This window comes from Corvus hawaiiensis, chromosome 2 (genome assembly GCF_020740725.1).
Source record: "Corvus hawaiiensis isolate bCorHaw1 chromosome 2, bCorHaw1.pri.cur, whole genome shotgun sequence".
NCBI classification, from domain to species: domain Eukaryota; kingdom Metazoa; phylum Chordata; class Aves; order Passeriformes; family Corvidae; genus Corvus; species Corvus hawaiiensis.
In genome coordinates, this window is record NC_063214.1 from 26,020,226 (window position 1) to 26,037,851 (window position 17,626).

Below are 17,626 nucleotides of genomic sequence, written 5' to 3' on the forward strand. Positions count from 1 at the left end.
TTGCTGTTTAGTGATGGTTTTGTTGGCAAAGATTGGGAAGTGAGAAGGCATGGATCCACAGTGACCTCACATAATTTCAGAAATACACACCTTTTGGTTTTACACACTCAGAAGATCTGTGATACCATCAGAACTTAATTCTCCTGGTTCCTGCACAATCCACCTTTCTGCTTTGCAGCCCTGTGTCAGCTCATTCTGCCCTCCTTTACCTTAACATGGCTTTGCCACTGCCCCCATAAACAGATACTTTCAGTTCCCTGGGCTATCAGTGATACTGCTTTCTCTGGCCCTGAAATGAATCAGAAAGTTAGAAGTAATGCTGGTTTTTAGAACAATCTCCTTCCTGGAACAAGACAAGGAGAAAGATGTGGAAGTGAGAGAAAGATCTAGGCACCAAATTGGGATCAGGGACTGAACTGCTTCAAAACTAGGGGAGGGTGGGGGTGGGATGGAGGAAGGGAGTGAGGGAGGAGAAAAGGGAATGTGTCCTGGTGCTTTTCAGAGACACCTCCTTCACACAGAAGTGTCCACAGCAGAGGAAGCAAATCCACACAACACAGCCTTTGGCTGGCAAGCATGGCCCCTGCTGGGAGTGTACTCAGATGGATAAGGTTGCTGGGGAGCTGAAAGGCTTATCTGACAAAAAGCCTTTCTCCCTGCACGTGCCACTTCTTTCTCCCCTCCACAGGAGACGTTCCAGTCAAACAAAGTCATGAAGCTCTTGCTCTCTTCTCTCTTCACCCCAGGCTGGAATGTATTTTCTTGCTTTTCAGAGAGCACATCAGTTGTGAAAAGTTTGACCCTCCCCTCGGTCTCCCTGCCAATGAAACTGGTGAGCCTAGAAGAAGCACAGGCACGGAGTCTGTCTGCATCCCACCCTGCTCGGAAAGAGAGGAGAGAGAACAGCTTGCCTGAAATTGTGCCTGTAATTGGGTCCCTCTTCCACACAGTTGTTGACCTTCCTGACAGCAAGTAAGTGCCAAGAGGAGTGTAAAGTGCAAACAAAAAAGTGCAGGTTCCCCAGTGTGATTGGGAATGATCCTTTTGCTAACGTGATACCCGCACACCTGCACTCACCTGAATCCACAGCCACTATCCAAAGAAAATTCTGTGTCCTTCTCAAAAGAGACAGAGCTGCTCCTGAGAACTCTTGCAGCTGCTGGGTTCATAACTTCTCTAGTTCTCATCTCTCCATCAGGGCAGAACCTCACAGACCTCCTGCAGGATGAATGAATTGTATTTGCATACTTGTGGCAGCTCAGAATTTGGCTAAACACGGGATGAGCATGGAGCAGGTTGGGGCACAGCTCATCTACAAGTTCCACCTGCTGGTGGCTGGTCCAGGGCACGCCTGGTGCCACTGACCTGCTCCAGCATCTTCATTCTCCTGATTCCTGTGCAATTACAGCCAAGCAGAAGGCTGATTTTGACTCCCAGCATGGAGAGATATTTATGTAGTGGCACCTATGCCAGCTATGTCTATGCCAGGAGAAGAGTCCAATTTCAGCTGAGGTTGCTGCAGTTGTTGGCACAGCTGCCCAGAATAAGTATTTATCTATTGGTCTATCTAACTGTTAATATACAGCCACTCTACTGCTTGGGTCTGATAGATTATAGCCTCTGCAGCAGGAGGCTCATTAATCTACTGACCCAGAAAGCACCAGAACAAAGATATTTGCTGGCACTTGATATATTAAAGCAAAAAGGAGTCATCTAACAGAATACTGGCAAGACAATAGCCAGCTTAAGACAAAAGGATGTATTGCCCCTCTAGAGTGCCTTCTCCTTTCTCATTTGAAAAGTCCTATCCCCAGGATATTAATCCCCTCTGTAGGACTGATTTGTACTTTTCTGAGTACTGATCAGAAAGAAAAAGCAAAAATATGGGGATAGAAAGCCCAGTGTGGAGAGCAAGACAGGGAGATAAGAGAATTCTTGCTCTGAAAGAGGGGAGATTGAAGGAGGAGTCAGAATGAGTATGAAGGAAGTGAAATAGAGCTTCATGCAGAAATACATATCCAAGAAAAAGATTGCATTAGAATGAGCAGCTTCTTTCTGCATAAAGCTGGGATTTCCAAAGAGACACAGGGAACTGGTGTCCCACTTCCTCTGACAGTTATGAGAAATTGATTTAGTTCCCTTAAGCCTCCTCCTGTTTGCTTAGTACATTATACTTTCATATGAATATATAACACCTGTGATTAAATTAATGTTGGCCTGAGAAGCTTTAATAGCTAGTTTTCATTAAGGAATAATTTTATTTTTGCCATAAGACATGGTCTTTAAAGCATAACTTTGTGCACTGAGCAATAGTACCAGTTCCATCAGTTCTCTGGAATTTATCATACATTGTGTCATTAAAACCTGTTAAAAAGACACTTTTTATTTGCTGTATTGCAGGATAGCCTGAGCCTTGGAAACGTCTCCTTTCTGGAGACAGGCATGGTTGATTGCTCAATCACTGTTGCTGTAGAATGATGCCAGAGCCAGCTATCTGAAGGCTTAGGTGTCTTTCCATCCATGGAATGGTTAAATCAGCAGTACAGATAAATCACTTAGAGAGTGATTGCTACCTCTATAGCCAACAAGGGTTGGTTGTATAGCTATGCCTTGCATGCTTTAGAATTAAAAGAGGTGTGAGAAGAAAGAAATGGAATGTGTTGAGGGGAGACAGCTCAGAGGCCTTTGGAGGGTATTAAAAAGGTAAAAGTCTCTAAAGTTTGGTGACCACCTGAGCCTTTTTTCCTTCCAGGAGGAAATTATCAACCAAGTCCAAGAAATGGAAGTCAATATTTAATTTGGGCCGCTCTGGCTCAGAATCAAAGTCCAAACTGAGTCGAAATGGGAGTGTCTTTGTAAGGGCACAGAAGCTCTCTGGTAAGAACACACTTTCCAGCTGAGTGTTTCTCTCTGAAGCTCTCTCTTGTGTGTTGGTAGTATGGGGCAACCTGTAGCCACTTGCCACTAATACCATAGACTTGAGATCCTCTAATGGGGTTGTGCTTGTTACCTGTTTTCATGCACATCTCCTTTTCCTGTGATGGCAAGAAACACCCTTTCAGGAGGATTTGACAGACAGCTACAGTAAATATTGCATTTTGGTACCTGATAAATGGGCTCCTGTTGTCCAGCTGTTGAGTTTGGGGACTAGGAAATGTTTATGGGTTAGTCCATTTTCCCAGCCCAGCCAGTCTCTGCCTCCTAAGGCTCATTACATGGCACTGGGTGAATGGCTGTCCTTCTAGGCTGTCCTTCCACTAAAAGGCAGTAAAGAACCAACTGCATTTAGTGTCTTTGTGAAAAACTAGGCACCAGGAGTGCCTACAGCTCTGGCTCTCAGCACTCTGAGGGAAGCCATTGCTTTTGCAGAATTTACAAGAGAGAAGTTGTCTTTTCTCCTGGCTGTAATCCCAAGTTGTAACCTCTCCTGAGCTGCAATCTCTTGAACACTCTGCTTCCTAGAAGATCACATGGCAGTGCCAGTTCCCAGTGTTAAAAAATGATGACTCAAGCTCTAAAAATCATGAACTTGACTTAAAAGTAATCACATTTTTAAAAAGAAAGCATGCCCTTTTAATTTGAATTCATAAAGAAATGTTTTGGGTTTATATGTTCTAGATTTTTTTAGTATCTCCATGCCAAGGAATTTACTTTCTACAGGGAGATGAAGGTGGATGTTTTATTTATATAATCTCATTACTCCAGGAGCTGGTGTTTGCAGGACCACTGCCTAACATTGCAAGACTTAAAATAAAATAAATGTTAGCAACATTAGCTATCACTTCATATAAGAGTGGCTGTATTTGGATCAGAAATCCAAGTGCTGGATCCAGTTCTTTTTGGACCTCTGCCTTCCCCATGTTTTGCATGTACATATGGCTTCACACAGGGTGCTCGTGACAGACTTTAAAATAGCTCTCGATCCTATTTTGATCATGGGATCACCTTCTCACCTTGATAAGGAACACTCTGTCTCAAAATAGTGCTAACCCAAGGAGGCCCAGGAATGACGGCAGCCCCAGTGGTCGTGGAGGCTGAGCCTTGTTCCAAGGACAGAACTGAGTGACAGGGGGCTGGACATTTTCACCAGCAGGAACACACAAATGCACAGCCACCAGCAGAGTTTTCAGCACTGAAACAGTGTTTTCAGAAGCAGACCTTTTGTGCTGCTGTGTTACACTTCTCAGTGCTCTCTGCTTACAGCCTAAAGTGAGGGAACAGACGAAGTTGCTGCTGGAACTCAGCACATGCTTTAGCACAGCTTGAGTCTGTGCACACAAATCTGTGACTCGCATAAATTGTGACTTACACAGCTCCCCAGCTTGAATTCTGTTCCTCCTGGAAAGCAGAAACACTGCTCAAGACATCACGTCCTATGAACGTAAAAAGTAGCCAGGACTCCATATAAATGTAAAAGGTAGCTGGTGTTTCTCCTATGGTTATGCGAGAGTCAGAGCTAGAAGCCTCAATTATGTAAACAAATGAAGTCCAACAAGCCTGCTCACTTTCTGCTTTACCTACTTTGTGCAACTCTGTAAACAGCAAACTTAACTCCCAGACATTTTCCAGATCTCCATGGACTGTTTTTGGGCTGCCAGAGACTAACTTGTCTTCCTTGCCAGCTACGTTTCCCCACCTCCCTTCCTTTTTCAGAGCAGTAACAGGTACAAGCTTCCAAAACCTCTCAGGAACAGACCTGTAGAGTGTATAGTAACAAATGACAGCTTGTTTCTGGACAAGCAAGTCCAGTGAGGATGGCCAGCAAAATAGGTCACTTACTGCCCTCAGAAATTTCCTGGAGTTCTTGCTGGAGGCAGGGTATGCTCACATCAGCAAAAGAGCTGGGAGTGCAACGTAAAAATAACCCAACATTTGCTATCAGCAATGAGAGGTGAGAAGGCATTTATGTCAGTTTAGTTAAAAAGCCCCCCACAACCAATAGCCTGACTAAGTTGGGAAGGGGAGTGGCACATGACAGCTTTGGGGATGCTTAACTGCTTCAGAGTGGAGGTGGTGTTGACTGGCTGGGTTAAGTATAGCTCTCCACATGTCCAGCAGGTGCAAAGCTGTTGTTAGCACTAGCAGATCCCCAGCTGTGTGGACAAGTGTTGTGGGTAATAAGCCATGTGGTGTAGATACATGGGGGAATGCTTGGAAATGGAAAATGTCTGCCTGGCATGCCTGTCTATATGTATGCAGCCTTTGATCTTTATGGGCTGAAGCCTGCAAAGGCACAGGATCTGATACCTGCTTCTAAAACTCTTTTTCCACAGAAAAAGCAACTATTCGGCCTGCAAAAAGCATGGACTCGTTGTGTTCCCTGCCAGTGGAAGGTGAGACACCCCTAGCCTATACTCTAAGGGGGAAGGATTGCAGCTCTGCATTTTCAGCAGCATGGATCACAGAATCACAGAATGGTTTGGGCTGGAAAAGGCTTTAAAGGTCTCCTAGTTCCAACCCCCTGCCATGGGCAGGGACACCTTCCCCAAGACCAGGTTGCTCAATGCCCATCCAACCTGGCCTTGAACACTGCCAGGGATGAGGCATCCACAGCTTCTCTGGACAGCCTGTGCCAGGGCCTCACCAGCCTCAGTGGATGCTGCAGTCTGTGTCTGTCTCACCATGTTGTGTATCTTCATATGCTTATGCCATGGCTGCTGATGTGTGCCCCCACCTCTGTGTGCATGCCTTTTTGACTCTTTTCTGTGTTGTTTATCTCAGTGCACCCACCTGAGAACTACCACGGTGTTTAGCTGCATCTTTATTGGCAGTTGGATTGCTTTGATTTCTTTCTTGGTTATTCTGGGCACAAAAAATCCCATTCGTAGATGAAAAAGGCTTACAATAAGCTAACAAATCCTGGTGTGTGCATTGTGGGCAGTATGTATGTGGGCAGTATGTATGTGGGCAGTATGTAGCCCTAGACTTGGCTGCATCTGATAGAGAAGGGTGTCTAATAAAGCTGATTTCCACTGGAGGGCATTCAATCCAGTGCTGCCTGCCCATTTTGAAGGAGGCCCTAGGGCTAGAGCATAGAAGGTCTTCAGTACATAGTGTCTCCATCTATCTGGGGAGATGTGAGTGTTCACCAGGGCAGGACTCATCCCTGGAGGGATTGAGGAGGGCTCCTCACAGAGGAAGTTTGTTTGCTAGTGCTTTGCTTCGCACTGACTTGCTCCTGTGTTCCCGTCTCTAGGGGAGGATGACAAAAGCAGGTTCAAACGGTCAGTGACTACTGGAGGATTCTTTGTTCCCACGAAGATACGGACAGGAGGCACAGGCAGCTCATATGACCTCAGCAAGGAGAATGAGTGGGAGCGGGAAGGATCTGCCATGGGGGCCAAAGGAAGTTCAGAGCTGGCTGGGGAGAAAGGTCCTCCCTGGACACCACAGGTGAAGTCACCCCCTGAGCAGCTGAAGGTTTTCCGGGTAGCAGAGGATGCTGAAAATGAGCAGACCTCAGCCAAAGGAGTGCTCATGTTCTACACCTCTGAAACAGCCACCAAGTCAGGCTTTCCGAGCAGCCTCTTTCCCTTGGAGGCCTCCCCTCGTCACCAGAGGAAAGCCCTGAACATCTCGGAGCCATTTGCTGTTTCTGTCCCACTGAGGGTATCCGCAGTCATCAGCACCAACAGCACACCCTGCCGCATGCCCACCAAGGAGAAGCATTCCCTTTCCAGTCTAGAGGAGCTGTCTTCTCTGGTGGAGAGCACAAGCCCCTCTGCTCTGGAGGCAGGGACCCACACAAGGACAGAGCAGGCAGCAGAGCGCAAGGAGAAACAGTCGGGGCCAACTCTGCCAGTGGCAGCATCCAGAGGTAAATTGTCTTAAGGAGAGGATATGGATCCTCAGTCGGGCTGCTGGAAGTGCCCTGCAGCTTGCTGGTGTGGAGGTTTCTCCAGCCTGGCTTGTGGCAGGAAAGAGACCAACCTACAGCAGGGTGGGTGTTGACTCTGACAGCAGGCCAGGGTGGTGCTTGTTGCAGCAAGGAGTCTGGGGAGGTGGGTGACCTCCCAGAAATGTCTGGGTGTGCCTGGAGGGGGCTCTTCAGCTTTATTAGTTGGTGCTGGCTCTTAGCAGCACTGCTTTGTCCCAGGGCACAAGTTCTCACTCTCAAATAGTTACATTGTTCGTTTGTGTTTCTGATCCAGGCTCTCCTCCTGAGGAGCTGGTGGCAGCCAGGAAACCTGAATCCTCGGAAACTCCACAGCCAGTGGCAGAAAATCAGGAGATGTGTGGGCAAAGCAGCTGCACAAGTAGCACCAGCAGCCCTCAGCAGTCCTCAGAGCAGAGTCCCACCTTGGAGCAAACACCAGCTTTGGAGTTCTGTAAGGGGCCACTCCCAGCAGACAAAGCAGAGCAGGGACAGCTCAAGGTGAAGGATGTCTCCTCAGAAGGCAGCTGTGACCAGCAGGAGACTGAGATGGCTAAGACAGAAGAAGGATCGCGCCTAAGAGATGTGGTAAGGAGGAAGGCATGAGAAAGGTGGGGGACCATGTCGTGGTAGTGACTGGGAGGTTGTTTAAAGTTTCATTGTGTGTCTGTAGCTGGGAAAACTCAGTCTGTGACTTAGGCAAAGCAGCACCAAGACTTGACCATGGGCTGATTTACTTCACTTCTATGAAGTCACCGTGTGGTGATTTACCTTTATGTAACTACCTACTGTCCCCTTTTGGTCATCTTTTCCAGTAACTGTACAATTTCAGTCTGTACCATCTGTCTGCTCTGAGACTCTCCAGATGTGAGACTGTCCGGATGTCTGAGCATTTTGACCCGTGGTCTCTGAATTCCCCTTCTAATTTTGCTATCTCATTTGTCCTGGGCAGCCTGAACAGTCCTTTTTACTTCCATTCTCTACACACAATTTTATTTTTAAAATTCTTACTATTTTTTGCCTCCTCTGTATCTCTAGCAAAGCCTTTTCACCAAGTTTCTTACAGCGATACTCATCTCTGGACAGCTATTTAAAGATCTGTTGGCATAGCTCCTTGAATAGATTATTCATTTGAGTTTGTGTGCAGTTTGGGAATGCATATTCTCTGGCAAGGCCAAGTGAGCCTGAATGGGAATTGCTGAGAAATGGGCTGGAACATTCCAGCTACTCATTCAGCTCACTATTTCAGTGTATCTGTCCAGGCCTCCTTTTGGCTGCACCTCAGACCTTCTCCTCCATAAACCCACTTGTTTATAGATGTATTTTCTTCCTTGAACTGGTAGCAGTCTGTGTGTCTGTGTTTCTGTACCCGTGAGTGTGCTCATCCAGGAGCCTGGCTGTTCTGGGAGGGCTGCTTGGGGAAAATGGAGGGGTATTTATTGGAAGTTGTGAGCTCCCAGGTGATGGCATTTCTTCTGTTTTTCAGACTGAGGAGGACCTGGCGAATGCCCTTCTAGACCCACTGTGGCCAGAGATACAGCAGGAACTGAAAATTATAGAACCTGAAGAGGAGCTCTTGCTCTTGCCAGCAGCTGTCCCCAAGACAAGCCCAGTTTCTGAATCCTCTTCTCCAGTACAAACAGAAAGTCTTTCCTCTGGCCCAGGGCAGAGTACAACACTCGCTGAGCAGAAATCTGAAAGCAGAGCATCACAGATAACTCAGGTGCCTTTATTTGGTGGCAGTGGCGTGGAGCAACAAGACAGCCTCCCCAGCTGCCAGTCTGATGCAGTTGCACAGCAGAGTGGTGCTTCAGCCCTACCCAAACTGGGCGCTCTTCCAACCAGCACAGCCACTCCAAAGAACCACCACTCAGTGGTGGACAGCAGGAGTGAATGTCTCGCTCCTACCCTCGACTGGAAGCTTCATGGTCAATCAGAATTTAGTGAGATTGCCCCAAGTGATGGATTTTCTTGTTCCAAAGGAGCATGTCCAGAATCAGGGAAAGAAGAAGATAGCACTTGCCAGCTGCAGAGGGAAAAGGATGGTCTTACCAGAGTCCAGACTCAGAGGGAGAAGCATGAGATAATGACTACTGATGAAAGGGACACATTCTCCTCCAAGGCACTGAGTGGAGCTGGAATCCAGGAGGTGAAGGAAGGCAGTACTATTAGCAGAACCCAGGATGCTGGTGACCAGGATGATGAGGATGCCTGGACAGATAATGTGCAGAGCTTAGAACTTGTGGAGCCATGGGAGGATCACCAGTGGGTTACAAGCCCTCTCCATTCCCCCACTTTTAAGGACTTTCAGGAGAAAATGACACAGGAGTTTCACCCACAGAGCCAGAGAGCAGAGACAAGCCTTTCCCTTAGACCACGGTTCAGTCGCAGCCTCTCCCTGGACAGTAAAGACACAGTGCTGAGTCTGTGGACTACCCCCTTCTCTTTCATAGATGCCACTGACCAGCAGCAACCATGCAGTGACATTCTGCATTCAGGGACTTGTGAGCTGTCCAAAACACAACCCATGTCCCCTTCTAGTTTGGGTAAAGCTCTGCAAGGTGGGAATGGCCCAAGTCCTCCAGATGAACCTTCAAAACCTGAGTACCCTCTTATCAGGGAGAAAGCACCAACTGAGAAAGCAGGACCCTCCAGAGTCCTTCTTTCAGAGACAGACGAAAAGAAAGTGCATGTGAGTAAAGAAAACCCTTGGAGCTCAAAGTTGTCCTTGCCACACCAAAATAGCCCAGGCAGTTCCTCACAGACAAAGAACACAAAGGAAGAGTTATCCATCTCTCAGGACACTGCCCTGGGAGGAGAGACTGTCACCAAAGCATTGTGTTCTGCTGCTGAGTCACAACTGAGTAATAAAGGTGAAGAAACACCTCGCAAAGTAAAGACCAGGCCTTCATCCCTCAACCTGGATTCACTCCTCCCAGCCCCAGATTTCTTCACATTTGAGAGCCTGTCCATGCCATCTGCCCCTGGGAACCTCCTGTATGGGCAGAAGGAAGTAAAAAGCAGTGATTCTGTCCCATCCCTGCCGACACACTGCCCTGCTGCCAGTAGAGGTGTTCCCTGGGGGTCTCGTTTCAATGCCCCCGTGGATCTAGACTTGGATTACCTAGCAGTGGCCCATGCCACCACTGGCCGTCGTAACTCTGCCCCGGTCAGCGTGTCAGCAGTCAGGACCTCCTTCATGATTAAGATGTGCCAGGCTAGAGCGGTGCCTGTGATACCGCCCAAGATTCAGTACACCCAGATCCCCCAGCCCCTGCAGGCTCAGAACACTGCTCCAGCTGCTGAGAAGAAGGAAGCAGAAGCCAAGCAGGCCATCAGGCAAGCTCCACGGGTGGCATGGAGCCACCTGGAGGCCCCCAAGAGCCCGCTGACAGAGAAGAAAGCCAAAGCAGAGAAAGAAAACAGTGACCCGGCTCAAAAGGACTCAGCCTGTCCTTGGCATGGCAGCCTTGGCTCTCCACTGGAGCCGTCTCAGTCCAGTCATCACCCTGCTCTGGATGCCCCTGTTCTGCGCCGAAAGCGCACCTCTGGCGGGGAGACAGCTGGAGATAACCCACAGTCTTCAAAGATAGAGAGGCCATCGGGGTTCTCCAAACCTTCCTACAGATCTAGGCCTGGGAGGCCCCAGAGTCTGATTCTCTTCAGTCCCCCTTTCCCCATCATGGACCACCCCAGCTCCTCAGCAGACTCCAGGGTGTTGTTGTCACCCATCAGGAGCCCCACTCAGACCACCTCTCTGAGCCCCATTTGTGGCGATCTGTCCGACCCTGCGCGGACAACGCCTGAAGGGGTGACGCTGCGGAACAAAATGACCATCCCCAAGAATGGCCAGAGACTGGAGACCTCTACCAGCTGCTTCTACCAGCCCCAGAGGCGCTCTGTGATTCTGGATGGACGAAGTGGGAGGCAGATTGAGTAGCAGCTGTTTCTCCTATTCTTTTTCTGTGATGGTTGGAGTGGGAGTGTCCAAGACCAACTCTGTTGCCATTTTGCTGTTGTTATGACTATTCTCTGCAAGATGGACCTGAATCCTTTATGGTTTCCTGCAAAGCTTTTGCTATGGAAGGTCACAGTATCTTTGTCGTGCTTTTTGTTCCCCTTGTCTCCCCTGCCCAGTTCCTCACTGTCTGGTTTTTTTGGTAAGCCGGTCCCAGGGAACTTGCATTTCTCACACCTATTTTCTAACAAGCCCTGTGAAATTCTCATCCTCCCTATGGAAAAAAGGAAAAGTAAATCGCTGTATAATTAGAAAATAGGGCTGAGAGGAAACACTCTTACAAAGCACTGCAGCCCAGGATGCAGGGGCAAAACATCTGCTGAGGAGCTAAGTCCAGATGTTTGGGAACTCCTACCATTGTTTCCCAGACACCAATGAAGGACTTTCTGATTAATCAGTGTAAATAAACAGTGCAGGAGGCTGGGGATAGCTGATGAGGAAGGTGAAGCTGGCATGAGCAAATCACACAGGGAGTGAGACACCCAAGGATGTTCCAGTGATAAACATACAACCTGAAGAGACTGCCTCCAGCTGTCTCCTTGCAACAAAGGAGATGCTCTTTCCAGCATGTGCAAGGGCTGGAATGAAAGCAGCTGGACAGGAAATGCCTAGCTGTTCTTTTAGTCTTCCAAGTCTTGCTCATGAGTTTTGTGTGCTCAGTCACACCTTCCTGGGGCACACGAGATCTGTGTGGCTGAGGAATGAGTGTGCAGCTGGCTTCCCAGTGGTAGAGACCCCTCAGGCTGATAGCAATGAAAGCCAAGGCAAGGTCATAACAAAGGCCAGTATCAACTATTTTCATCATTGCTTAAAGCCAGATGACACCTCTGCAGCTATCTCCAGCTGAGCTCCACACTGCCAACAGCAGACAAAAGCAAGAGGATCTTCTTATTTCCACATCCTTGGGCTACTGCCCTCTTGCACCCTGACTGACATATCTTTGACCCTTGGTCTTTCATTGCCACTGTGTGGCATGTCCCCAGGTGCTTCTTCTCCATTTAAACTTCCTCTCCTATGATTTTACACTGTTTCTTTGAGAGCGTGGCTGGTTGCCACCTCCCTGGACCTCAGTGCTTTCAGATTGATTAAGAGTATGGTAAAGAGGATGATTTGTGGGACTGCAGAACTGATCATGAACAAGTCCTGAGAGGGGGATTTGAAGTGAATTAAACTCTCTCCTGAAGGGAACATTAATGTTACAGGCAAATACATGTTCAGATATGCAACAGCTGCCATGGGAATAGAATTAAAGCTTCCTTTATAAAGCCTCTAACTCTGCATTCACCACAGGCTCATCTATTGCCTGATCTATGGCTGTGGGCGATGGCAAAGTCAGATACAGCCTGTGCTGTCTCTGCAATTTAAGTGTCCCTGGTGACTACGGAGGAGATGGGAACACAGTTGCTGCCAGCACTGAGATTGTCCCTGTAATGTGCTTGCAGGGGCCATCATTCCTGGAAATGTCTGAGTCCGTAGGCCCTCAGATGGGTACGATGGGCTGTAGTTTAAGCAGTAAACTGTTAGGAGGTGCTATAGCCACCACAATGAGTGTCAGCCAGAATTTCCCCAAAGATGTGAGTTTAGGGCTTTGTTTTCTGAAGCACTGGCAATTTCCAATGGTTAGTAAACTCAACCCATGAGCTTCTAGTCTGTACTGACTGTGTCACTTTATTAGTGCCATTGTGGCTGGAGGGCCCTGAGCCCCCCCCCCCATACAGGGCTCTCTCTGAACTCTTTGATTGCTAAAGGAGAGATATACTGGAGTATTTTTGAGAATTCTGGGCCTACAAATGCAACCGATGTATCTTCAGCAGAATTTTCTCCTTCCATATCCGAAGGGAATGTGAAAAAACATGAGGGCTTTTCCTTGTCACCAGCTGCAGTCTTTGACCCTCCCCACTGCACTCTTTATTTGTGTATAGTGCCACATGGGAACAGAGCAGAAAACTAAGTCCCTGCTGTCAGTTTTGTTGAGGGAGATTACTAAACCAGATGAGAGCCTGGAGTTCTTGTTTGGGTCCATGTTCTCTCAGAGGCAGCAGCCTATGCTTTACCTGGGCAAGCTGTGGACAGCAGGCCCAGAATATGCCGCTTCATGACAATTGTATTATTCTACTCCCAGACCATAATATGCCTGTGCAATCTCTTATTAAAACTAGGGAATTTCCAGTTCTTCCTGCTCCTCATAGTTAGCACAGCTCCACACTGCATTTACATGGCACTGCCTCATGAGAAAGCTTTTAATCACTGTGGCTGGCTTAATGACAAAGGGAAGGTGTGATACGAGGTGTTGTGGTAAGGTTTTAGAGGAAGTAAAATTTGTGGAAATGATGTCCAGTTTTTTTTGGCATCAACAAAATAGTTTACTTTGGGCAAGGACTTACAGTCTCTCAGTTCCTAGAAGTTTTGACTGCCAAGGCACCTGGAAGGGAGCTAGAGAAGCTCACGAAGTAATGCATCAAACAGAAAAGAAAATGTGATGAAACCTTGGCATGTTAAAACAATTTTTTTCCCCTCCTTATTCTCGTATAAGCTGATCTATGAACAAAAAATGAGGTCTGGCAATTTGTATATAATACACTGTCTCAACTCTTAACAGCATTCCAGTAAGTAATAGTGCTTTTGGCAAAAGTGGTGAAACTCCTGCAAGAGAAAATTATTAGAAATCTTTACTTGATATTAAAGATCAGCCTCAACTAAAATCTGTATCCAGACTATACTTTTTAAGGATGTTTAAGAATCTGAACTCAGATCTGGGTCCTGGATTTTGATTAAGCAGAGATGCTGTAATAATATCTCTATTTTGTAGCTTGATCCCATTTCTTATCTACAATTTCATCTCCAGCCTTCAGCTGATGTATCAAGAACACTTAAAGTAAAGCCCCAGGTCCTGCAGAGATGAAAGCATGTTCTTGGTTGCAAGGTGCCTTGTTGTGCAGGTGTCATCATTCCTCACTCCAGACTCAGCCTTCTGCAGAGCCTGTAAAGCTTGGTGATGGATCCATGCTGATACTGGCACCTGCAGTCACCTGAAGGACCAGAGCTTGGGAGTTGGACAGGACCAGAAGACAGATGCCATCTCCCATTGAATGGTGCTGCCTGGGTGGCAGGAGCTTCCTGAGATCCAGCTTTACTAAGCTATCCCCAGTGTCAGTTTCGGGGTCAGACCTGATCTCTTTAAGAAAGGATTTTCTTCTTTCTTGTGGTTTTTCTTCTTAGTTTTTGATTTGTTTTCTATTGTTTTTGTTTTTTGGGGGGTTTAGTTTCTGTTTTTCCTTTGTTTATCTGTGAAGCATTATGAAGAGGGATAGATCAGATTTATGGGAGACAAGTCTGGCCCAAGAGAGCCAAGCTAGTTTTTCTTGGTATTACTGAAAGGACCTTCCTAAATAGACTGGCTCATCATCTGCAGCTCCACAAGGATCACTTCAGAGACCCTGCAGTACATTTCAATTCTCCTGAGACTGTGAAAAGTAAAGGCTATTCCCCAGTTTGCAGATGGCCCCAGTATCAGACATGACAAAATATCACCAGCATGTGTTGCTTGTGAACTTTTACCAGTGGAAAGCAAGTGAGTAAATTTCACTTATTCTTCCCATGTAGTCAGAGGGTTGGTGCAGCTTCTCTTAAACATAGTTCAGAGGGAGAGGGCTGAGCTGGCAAAGGTGAGAATCCCTGATGGAAAGGAGGGGCATGGATAATGTTAGCTCATGTGGGAGCTGCCTCACTGGCAGGAGAGGAAACAGAAATGAAGATTGTATTTTACCTTATAAATGCCAGTCCTCTGGGCTGTCCATCTCATGCTATCACTGCAGAAAGACTGAAGTGCTTAATTCTTTTGCCTTTAGAGTTTCAGAGGAACTTAGGTCTGTATTAGAGAGCATCCATCTACAACATTTTCCCCCATCCAGAGTCCAAATGGTGCAATCAATATCTTTTTTTCTTTCTTTATGGATTCTGAAACGCCTGTAATGGTGAATATTTTTTAAATTTATATATATATATATAAAAGATCATTCTATATAAATGTATTAAAAAGGAAGTGTAATTAAAATGAAGGAATTTCCTAAATAGTATTTTACACATCTGTGATACTTGGGCTGATGCATGGGACTGTTTTCTGCTGCTACGTTTGCAGCACTGAGAGTGTGAGATAAATGGCTTTTTGCCCACAGATTAGCTAATTAGTTCTGGTTAATCTGTGGTGGGCAGAAGGCCTGAATCTGCCTTCCTCAGAAGGATCTTGCCCTGGGAAGGAAGTGACAAGATCAGGGGAGACCAGAGTTCAAGGGTTGATTTAGCTTTCCACCACAAGCTTTTCCCCAGTCCTTGAAAATGCAAGCAATCTACTGAAGCATATACCACCTTTCAGGCATGCCCAGGTTTTGCAGTTGTCCCTTTTGCTTCTCTCCATCTCTAGAAAAAAAAGAATAAAAATCTCTAGGGGTGGGGGGAGAAGCTGCAGCTGATCCCGATTTCGTTTAACCTGTGCTTGCCCCTAATTGATGTAAAGGCTTGGTGATAAGTAATGCTGCTCCAAGCAAGGAATGGAAAACTTCCCATTGAGTTCAACTGGAGATGGAGTAGGACTTCAACAGCCCCAGAAAGGAAGGATGGCAGAAGGCAAGAACTTTCTGAGGGTTCCATGCAGCAGTCTAGACCTTGGATCTTGTGCTTGCAGCCACTAGTCCCCTTTGAAATATTATTTGCTGCCAGGTCAAGAGAAGGGCTGGAAGCTGGACACTATGAAGAGGACTGTCTCCATCCCATGGGCCCTGGTTTGTGATTATTTTTCTTGCTAGCTCTGATGAATTGCAGTTTTGTTAAGCTTTTTTCTCTGTGTGGACTTGCCTGCCTCTGTGCCTGATTGTTTAAAAAAAGAAAAGAAAAACAACAGCCACAAAAGAAAGATGTTTTGCCAGGTCTCAGCCATGAGATTAAACTGGAGTTTTTATAAAAACAGATCTGTGCCCTAGTGATGTTTTGTAACATTTTATTATTTTTCTGGATTTGATTTATGAATGCAGTGCAAATGCTTTTGTCATCCTCTGATACGGAGTTTGAGCCCCTCTTTTGTTTTGTGAGTGGCCAGGGCACTGATCTGGGTTTGTGCGGGCTTTGATGGTGGGGATTAAAGGTTAGGGCCTGACCACACACTCTTCTGATTGGAGGTTATGGGAACTGCACTTGCTTTGCAGCTCTGAAGATGAAGTGAGGGCTGGGAGATTTCTGTAGAATTAATGGTATCTGAAATGCTTTAAAATTTTCAAAGGTAAAATTGTCTTTTTTCTTACCATTTCTCGTTCTACCAGGCTGAAGTTTCAGTGGTGTGCTACCATGTCCTCCCATTTAGCATACCTGCAGAATTCTGCCTTGCCTGTGATAATGCAGAGCAACTCAGAGTAGAGTATGGAAAAACTTTGTGATCCCAGTGCTTGTACAGCAGAAGCCAAGCTGGAACAGGAGAAGTTACTATGAAGGCCTCTGGTGCATCATGTATGCACTTCTGTTGATTTGTAAAGGACAAGCAAGAACTTAAACAAATTATGAATTTAGTTCCTTGGCTCTCACTGACCCAGTCTCTGAGCTGTAGCATGGAAGCAAGTATTGTTATTATGTGTCTCTAATTCCATCCTGGGAACACAGAGAGAAAAAAAAAACAGGGGTGTTCTTGTGCTTGTAGCCTCAGTGGACATATCTGCAGCACAGCTTGCTCCGTGTTCTCCCTAAAAGGCAGATGAATCATCAGGTTAAATTAAATATTTTTTTTCCTACTCAGCTGCTGAACTCAGGGCTTGACTCCCTTTCCTACCTCCTTCATGACTTCAGTTTCCCTTTAGGAAAATGCCTGGGTTGTGCTTCCTGCTTACCATGGCAACTGGCACACAAATTGAGAGAGAAAACCATGTTTGTTGGAGTCTGGAATTGTTGTTAGCCAGAGCCAATTATTACTGCTGTATGAGAACCAGTATTTTCCTATTCTTTGTGCCACAGAGTCTAGCAGTGGCTTGGCCATAACGCAAGGGGAGAATCGCAGACTGCCCCACAGCATTCCCATGGTTATGAAAATTAGGCAAAAGGCTCATGCTCCAGTCAGCACTGTACCCTAAATCACGGTGCTTAAACATATGGAAATGCTTGAACACAATTTCAGCCAGTTTCTTTTGCCTGCCTGACTCAGGGCAATGCCCTGTGTAGGTTGTATTGGAAGCCACAGCTACAACATCTTGGATACTTTCAGCTAAGCCAAAACCAGGATTAAGCAAATTCCCACCCTGGCTGTTAACCAGGAGTCAACCTAGCCCAGTGCCAAGGAGCATTTGACACTGGTATCTCATGCATCCTCACTGCAACACAAAAGTCCAGCAGCTCTGGGCACCAGGACATCCCACTGGTATCCCACTGGATGGGGCTAAAGGTCAGCTGGCAGCAAAGGGGAGGCAGGCAGTGTGGGGAAGGGAGACTGGCACAAGGCACCACCACCAACAAAAAGAACAGAATCATAACAGCCAAGATGGAGAAAGGCAGTGAGATTTCTGAGTTCATATTCCATCTGAGTAGGATAAAGTTTTCAAAGAACATGCCTCACCACAAGGGTAAAGGATGAACAGTTTCAGAGATTAGAAATGAATGGGATCTGCAAAGCTCAGAGGTGCCCAAGTCCTGCTGCCCTCAGAAGTTAGACACAGTGTGAGTGTTAAAACTAATGTTTGCCTCACTCCATAATTAAACAG

The 17,626-nt window shown here is 46.7% G+C and overlaps 1 protein-coding gene across 2 annotated transcripts in view; it reads left to right on the forward strand.

Moving 5' to 3' along the window:
• The window catches only part of ARHGAP31 (Rho GTPase activating protein 31), a 60,510-nt gene extending 44,656 nt beyond the window's left edge, over positions 1-15,854 (forward strand). For both annotated transcript variants that reach the window (XM_048293938.1, XM_048293939.1), the window contains 6 exons: positions 774-972; positions 2,753-2,877; positions 5,274-5,333; positions 6,197-6,817; positions 7,152-7,462; positions 8,361-15,854. In XM_048293938.1, the coding sequence (XP_048149895.1) occupies positions 774-972; positions 2,753-2,877; positions 5,274-5,333; positions 6,197-6,817; positions 7,152-7,462; positions 8,361-10,814 (3,770 nt within the window). In that variant the 3' untranslated portion in view covers positions 10,815-15,854. The remainder of the gene's footprint in view (positions 1-773; positions 973-2,752; positions 2,878-5,273; positions 5,334-6,196; positions 6,818-7,151; positions 7,463-8,360) is intronic.
• The last annotated feature ends 1,772 nt before the right edge of the window (positions 15,855-17,626 follow it).